At 36.4% G+C, this 8,324-nt stretch overlaps 1 protein-coding gene and 1 non-coding gene across 3 annotated transcripts in view; one reads left to right on the top strand and one right to left on the bottom strand.

Annotated features, from left to right (window-relative positions):
* LOC119644242 (teneurin-a) overlaps positions 1 to 8,324 on the top strand; it is a 444,303-nt gene that overhangs the window by 74,423 nt on the left and 361,556 nt on the right. For both annotated transcript variants that reach the window (XM_038043783.1, XM_038043776.1), the window contains exons 2-4: positions 486 to 1,052; positions 3,173 to 4,186; positions 7,123 to 7,207. In XM_038043783.1, coding sequence (XP_037899711.1) covers positions 803 to 1,052; positions 3,173 to 4,186; positions 7,123 to 7,207 — 1,349 coding nt within the window. In that variant the 5' untranslated portion in view covers positions 486 to 802. The remainder of the gene's footprint in view (positions 1 to 485; positions 1,053 to 3,172; positions 4,187 to 7,122; positions 7,208 to 8,324) is intronic.
* On the bottom strand, positions 2,714 to 2,787 carry Trnat-agu. Its single transcript has one exon. It is a non-coding gene; the product is annotated as a tRNA-Thr (tRNA).

Raw genomic sequence — 8,324 nt, 5'->3', positions numbered from 1 at the left:
TGTGTGTGTGTGTGTGTGTGTGTGTGTGTGTGTGTGTGTGTGTGTGTGTGTGAAATACCGAATGCAAACCCTTAGGTGAGAGAATAATGCCATAAATCACAATTATTTGTTGATGTAACGTAAAAAATATAATTTGCTGATATTCTTGATATCTAATGGCAGACACGTACTACAATTGTTCTTTGAGTATCATGCATGCATTGCACATTTGTAAGAACGCTATTACAAATGACACTTAAGTATAGTTTATGGTTTATTAAAAGGGATTTTTTCTATCGCTTGTCTTTTCATCTTTTTTCCTTTCCTTTTTTTTATTTTAATTTATTTTTAGTTTTTTTTTTTAATTATTATCCAGGAGACATAGAAAATAGTTTTCATAAAATTCTCAAAGGACTGCTTATGGTCGTCATATATGCGATTGTGAACTATTATAATTAATTAAATATATGTAAAATAATAAATTCTCTTTTTCTTCTTTTTTGCAGCTACGATGCATAACCGACACACAAACAATAGAGAAAGAAGCACAGGAAGCAAAGAGTGTTGAAAACACATTTTATAACCATGCGACCCATGCTGTATATAAATCAAATACTATTACATGGGAAAGAAAACATTAAAATCAGACCACAAGCTCTGGCCATTATCTAGGAGATCATTTCATATGTGCACTGGGTACACAACGGAGGCTTTCTCATCTACCGTTTATAAAGAGACTTTGCACCGTAATAAACTGATACAAGATAAGCCAGTGCAAACAGGACGGACGTTTGTAACAATTTAATAGAAGCAAGTGGGCAAAATGTCCAGCCATTCCGGTACAATTGGCCGTAAACGTGGCGGCAGCAGTAGTGGTGTCAGCGGCAGTGCCGCCGGTAGTGAATATTATTTTAGTGGCGGTGAAAAGATGCGGCGGCAACGTTCAGCTGAATGGCATAGTCGTCACGGCTATAATAGCAGCAGTGAGGATGAGTATCAGAACACGGGTCAAACCTCAGCATTCGATACACAATTGCTGGCCCAGCTGTTGTTGCAAAGTCAGCAATTGGCAAGTAAGTTGTCGCTGTTTTTTTCGTCTTTTCATTATTCTGTATTTTTTATTTTTTTTATTTTTTTTATTTTTATTTTTTTTTTTGCTTCTGGTAAACTTAGTCCACCAGTTCATCCCTTTACTGCTACATATCTATGAATTTATGTTATTGTTATATGTGTTTGTCCTTGAACAACATGCGCCTGACGTGGCCGTTGCCGTAGCAGTAATAGTAGTTGTGTCTATAAGCAAAAGAATGCTTGTGGTCATTGTCGTGAATTGTTTCCGTACCTGAATGTATATGCCAGTGGACGATCAGATTTTATATTAAAAAGAGAAAAAAAAATCTTTTTCAATTAGTCAGCTAAAGTGATAAGAGGATTCACAAAGATTAGAGCCATGATGAAAAATAACTTTATTTTATTTTATCCGCTATATCAGATTTTAAATAAAATTTTCAAGCTTCAGTGAAACTAATTGAATTCTGGATTATGAAGAAAAAAAAACAAAAAAACGCAGAACAAAAAAGAAATTATTAAATTTATTAATAATGCACCTGTGACATCAAGGAGCTCGTCGCATAGGTGAAGACCTGTAATTTGACGATAAAAAATATTCATTACACCAACAAGCTCGTCATATAAGTAAAACACTAATTGACAAGTTGTCAATAAATAAAAATCGTTACTCTTCCCGCACTTTGTGCAATGCAGTGATTTTTGCACGTTTCAAATGATATTTAACTCAACAGTAAATGAGCAAATCAATCTCTCGATGTTAAACTAGTTAGTTTGATGATTATTGGAAATGGATTACTGCGTCGTGTAAAAAGCGATCGTTTCCAAAAAATAAATTTGGGATACATGCTCATCAACGATTCATATTACATTGGTTTACTCTCTTAGTAAGTCGGGCGAGGCCGGCCACTAGATATGTTACACCATGCAAAGACATAGCTTCCATGGAAGCTTGCATGTAAGAGGACGGACACAAAATTGGAAATTACACTTTCTCTCCATTTAAGATGTAGCTTTCCGTGATAACCCCTATATATGTGTTAGGGTCTGAAAAATACATCTATGTTAAGTGGTTATAATGAACCAATTTTCTTCATTAACTATTAAGAATTACACTTTCTTCGGAAGGGCTTACCCAAGATATAAAATCATAGGGTTCAAATTTCCTCCACGTAATTCTTATGTCGATTACCATAATGGACAACTTCTCACCACTTTCATTAAACATTAACAGTTAGGCCTTTTTGGTACATAAGACGTTCATATTTCGCGAGAGATATTGAAATAGACCAATGTCGTCCATATTCGATGAGGCCGACTTTTTTCACGACGAAATATTGAAAATCCTAGCTTTTTACCACATAAAGATTCATTGTTCGGTTTCGAACGTATGTATGAAAGGATGTCAAAGAATTACATCTACCAAAGCAAATTTTCCATACCAGTTTAGAATGTCGAAATACTAAATCATCGCTTGGTGCCGCTGCACGAAGGCATGCAATAAATTGGTAAACACTTCCTGGAGAATTAGGGAGTGAATGAGTGAATAAATATTAAATAAAGTCTTCGGCGGACCCAGAACTCTTCGGGGCTCTTATTTTCACCCTGGTGTCTTGAAAAAGGAAAAAGAATAAAAAAAAAAAAAAATGAAACGACTAAAGAGCAAAGGCCCCGGCGAGATTCGAACTCGCGATCTCCTGTTTACTAGACAGGCACTTTAACCAACTAAGCCACGAAGCCTCCCGCACCAATTTTTATTTCTCGATATGATTATCTTTCTTAAGCAAGTACCAATTTTATAGTCAGACAATGGTAGCCTTCAACTATCCTACACTTCTCAATCGATCGGAGATATATAGTACGCTCGGTTCAGTATACCGATTTGTGTGAAATTTAGACCGATATTGCATGTAATGTACTTGCAGTTCTAAAGAATTAAAAATAGAAAAGATGTAGAAGAAGATTATATACGCTATGTACCATCATATATGAACTTTCTTTCGACCCTCATTCATTTATCCTTATTTGATTATCCTTGCTTGTAATAGATGAAAACATTTCCTCATACGCTTCTCTCATTCGTCATATCATTCTTTTTATTCATTTTGTTATTTTGGTTTTGCAGATATGGATAATTACACTTCCGACCTGGAAAATGAGGAGATCTTTTCGCGTTTAAGTGAATATCCGTGTAGCAAAAATCGTGATTCATCCTCCAATGCCAACGATACTCCAAACTATTTACATCATCTACAACAGCAACATAACGATTCACCCCAACAACAAAGCACAGCATTATGTTCACCTGCAAAACATCATCAGCCGTCAAAGACTGCCAATACGTCTGCTACCATTACGTTACTAACAACGTCGTCCACTAGTGCAACAACAACAATAACTGCCAATCATAAATATTTGGATGCCAATAATTCTACAATAACAACAAGTTTGGGTGGATTTTTACCTACACCCACGAAACCAGCTCGCAGTACAAATCCTTTCCTAAACTCGAAATACGATTCACAATCAAATTCGGACTCGGTTAGTGATCGTTTATCATTATCGGGTAGTGCTATCATGTTAGATCGTTTACAAAATTCCTCTGAGTACGGTAACGGGATTTTAAATAGCGCGTTCATGTTACCGATCACAACCAATTCGTTGGCCAATAGTTTCGGTGGCTCTGTACGCGAAACTCAGTCAACTCGTCGTTCTAAAAACGGTCGTCCTTTAAATCGTTCAAACGGTATGACTACATCGAGTAGTGGCACGTCTTCCAATAGTAATGCTACTGTTAGTAATACTGGTCGCTCGGAACGTGAAAAATTAAAATTACAACAACTACAAATGGAATTACGTGAATATGCTCAAGCTCATGTCGCAGCGGATAGCTCGGCTGACACTTCCATTATATTGGATGGGGGCGGAGGAAATATTGAAGAATTAAACGATGATGATGACGGTGAACCACCGCCAGAGCCAGCGCCACCGGAAATACCGCCACGTACGCAATCGTTATTAATGTCACTGCGTAAACATTCGGAGTATAAGCTTAACTATGAAGAAAAAGGGGACCAAAAACATGAGGAATTTATACCAACCAGTCACATGCAGCAGCAACTACAACAGCAATCGAAGGGTAAGTAAAAAAAATACAGCTTTTCAAAGGACACACACTTTCAAGCTTTTACTAAAGCTCTCTGCGTAATGAACGACTTATCACAAAAAAAATTTTTACGTACCAAAAACATCCTTTCGAAAGCACTTAAAAAGCTTCTTCAAGCACATAAAGGAAAGTTAGAAGAGCTTTTTCAAATATTGTGAGTTAAAAAGTTTCTCATTTTTAAACACAAACATAAGAATGCTTGCTGTACAACTTATTACTCACTGAATCGAACAGTTTGGAAAGTTTACCTAAACAGTTTATAACTTTCGTTTATCTAATACAACTACAGATTTATAATGAAATTCCCCAAACTGTAGCACGATTCCGAAAGGTAAGCAATTTTCGCTTTGCAGCGAACCTTGGATTTCACCACAAACAGTTTTTTGTTAATTGAAGACTTTAAGACAGTTGCAGGAAGTAAACAAAATTTTTTCTTTTCTGCTTGTTTGCGTCTCGGCTCAGATGCATACTTCTATCTACCACGAATAATTAAGGCACTTAAACTTAATACACCACTTGTGACAACGGGGGTAAAAGAAAACTGCGAAGCCAAGTTAACCAACATTTTTTTGATGGAAAGAGAATGAATATACTTCTTTTACTTTTCTCCGGGAACAAACTTCTCATCCCATTACCTTCTTTCCTATGGCCAAGCAGTTCCGCTAATTGACGACTATTTAATTTTGTCACGACATAGGAGGAAGTATGAGGATCATTATCATTTCCTCAAAACGCTTGCAACATCCAGAAGAAAGCTTCAGAGACATTATAAAGTATGTACATACTCTTGATCAACGTCAGTTTCTAAACCGATTTAGATATGTCTGTCTGCGGTAAAGTCTATGGTAAAAACTCTCCTGATCGCAAAAATGACTCTATCGACAGAATTTTAGGAAATTCTTGGAAGCAGGTGGGTCTTGAAAGTAAGACACATTGGTCGAAGGACACGACGCAAGTGCAACCTGAGACCACCTGTGTTTTCAAAATACAATCTGACCCCCTTGGACGCCTACAACTTGATGAGTTGTCGTCCATCGAACTTACGCCATTCTATGCAGCTTTAGGTGTTATGTTACCGTACGCAAACAGAGCCACGCCTGTGTTTGGACCACCCAGCGCACAACCGTTTCGCTAGTAAATACTGTTTTGGGAAACGTCATTACATAGCCCACATCCAAGTGTGCCCCAACCTACTGGTACTTCGCAGTAACATCAAAACTTGAGTAGATTTGAACACTGTACAGGAGAGCTTTATGGGAGAACAAATATATCCTTCCAGGTTGGTTGGTTATAACTCATGGATTGGCGACTCTTCCCAACTATGAGCCAAAGTTTTGATTTTCATATCACGGCTCAGGCCTGAAGATGCTTCTTTTTAGATCGATTATTTTTTTGGTATAGTAGACAAAAACACACTTCATATTTGATGCCGGCATACATGAGGCGGTAGCATTACTATGCGAAATTTTAACGCAGTGGGCCGAAGCCGATGATATGCCGGCCGAATACGGACCATGGTCCATCGGTTGCCCACGCCTGTTATAGATAGCAAACCTTAAGCCCTTCCTTGTCGAACAGCTGAGCAGCTTTAATAAATAAGAGCCTTGAAAGAACCACCTACCGTTCATAGGAAACACCACGAACAAGCATTGTCCTCCGAAGGTTTACGCAGTTTTTCTCTTCTACAAGGGCAGTGTGATTAAAGAAGCGTTAGTTGACGTAGTATTTCGTACAATATACAAGCAATTTCACGACGAGTGGATGGGAACACTGAGAAATGCTTGTAGGTCTCGTAGAAGACTTAACTGGTGGACAAATCTCTCTTACCTCCCCCTATATCTACTTGCACAGATGCCCCATACACCCCACACTACACCGATTCTCGAGATTATCGAGCGTTTTGGACACACTTTCGACACCCACGAACAACTAGCACTTTTACTGTATGCGATTGAACGTCTCCCGCTCACACATACGAGGATATCGGTTGCAGTAAAAAATTTATTACCATCGCTTTGAAAACATTAAGCCCTTGACTTCATATTTCGACGTCCTGAATGTATATTCTCTCCAGCGAACATCATTTTGTATTCGCAGGCGGAGAACAGCAAGGGTTGCCGATTATTCTACCTTGATACCATTAAAGGAGAGGGCTACCTCTGTCCGCTGAAAAAAAGCACTGTATTTTGCTGCCGCTAAAAATGTATCCTATTACCATGAGCCCATTCTGCTCTTTTTATGAGGTCTCGATTTAATATATCGTTGATCATACAACGTTTGTTGCGCACCCCGCCAGGAAGAACAGATCCTTTAAATAGCTCTTGATTCTGACCTCTGTGTCAAATGTAATCCGTTTGCGGATAAGAGTATCATGTCATACCCTATCGAGTGCCCTTTGAAATATTCAGCGTGAAGACCTTACTTTCGCTAAATATTTCGAATAGCTCGGTACAACTTTTCCAGGCGTTAGGACGTAAAGTCGCCAATGGACCGATAATTTTGTTACGGCCGCCATATTACCTATCGCAAAGGAGATGATAGAATGTATGGCCTCGCTCGCATTTAATCGTGGAGAAACGGTTCAACAAAATATTTATATTACGTTAAACACTGAATAATACAAATCTGTAAAAATTAATGTAACTAAAAACTTTTTGTTTATGCAGCGTCAAGTTAAACAAACTCTTGGATCGTCGAATAAATCCGTTTGAAAAGTAAAACATATTTACGGATAATAAATAGAAAAGAAAAACAAAAGAATAAAAGTGAAATACATATCTCAAAATTATAGAGGGACTCGTTGCATTACTTATTTATTACACGTTACTATACATTCTCTTTTCAATCATTTATCATTATCAATAGAAGCGGAATTTCACAGCAACTCTTTGCATAAATTTACTTTGCAGATTATTTGATACCCGAGATTGGTGTACGTTGCAGTGAAAGTCAATCGAAATCAATTGGATCAAGTGAAACGCAAAGTCAACAAGGGTAAGTCATTGTGTAATGATTAGTAGCTATTTATACGAGATTCCACTCAATATTTATTCGTAATCAGAATCAACTTATCAATAAGGCTTACTATTTAATAAGCAGCAAGCAGCAAGCAACAAGCAGCAATCAATGAACGAATTGAACTTAATGTAATCTTGTAGAAGATTGTAAAACTAAAACGGAAGGCCTTTCATTTTGTTTTTGGTTTTTCTTTTTTTTTGTTTTTTTGTTTTTTTTTGTTTTTTCTTGGTAAGCACAATATACATCACCCGTAAAGTCAAAGAGAAGAAAAACAAAAAAACCGAAAAAAAGAAGAAAAGATGAGAATATCTGTTTTGTGATTTTTTTCTTTAAATTTCATCCACTAATTTTTTCTATGTTCACATTTTTTACAAGAGTAGCTGCATTAGCTACTTATCCATGAAAGACGTATCTGTTGTATTTTATTACCTTTTGTGGTTTATTGCACACGCACAACAATAATATAAATATAAAAATCTCATATTTGAAAAATATCTACAAAACTGCAATAAATTCATATACAATAAAATGAAAGAAAAACATAAAAATGTGAGAAAAAGGAATAGAATATAAGATAACAGCTTAGAAAATTTTTTGAAAAGGGTAGAAACGAATAAAATATAAGCTAAAGCTAATATACTATGCTATACCATCCATACATTATAAATTATCTTGTCAATTTATCCATCTGTCAAAATCGGATCGAGGGGAAAACTTGAAAAACACTAATAATAATAATAATAGTAATAATAATAGTGATGGCTGGTGTAAAAGTAAAAGTCGAGCGAAATTTCATTAATAAAATGCAAAAAAAAAAAAATATTGAAAAACATTTCAAAGGAAATCTTTTTTGTTTCTTCATAAAGAACTTGTACAGACCCTTTGATCAATTTAGTTTACCTTTGCGTCTTGGCTTGTTATTGAATGCTGGAGATGAGAGTATAAACAAATGCGGCCAATTGTTGCTTTACATCATCACGGTTGTCATCATCGTGTTCCATTTTATTTAAACTCATACAAACCAGTACATATGGCCAACATATATATATGCATAGATATAAGCATGCTTTAGCTAAATAATACAATAGGTTCC

Source organism: Glossina fuscipes, unplaced genomic scaffold (assembly GCF_014805625.2).
Source record: "Glossina fuscipes isolate IAEA_lab_2018 unplaced genomic scaffold, Yale_Gfus_2 0, whole genome shotgun sequence".
In the NCBI taxonomy this organism is placed as follows: Eukaryota; Metazoa; Arthropoda; class Insecta; order Diptera; family Glossinidae; genus Glossina; species Glossina fuscipes.
This window is presented reverse-complemented; position numbering and strand designations above follow the sequence as displayed.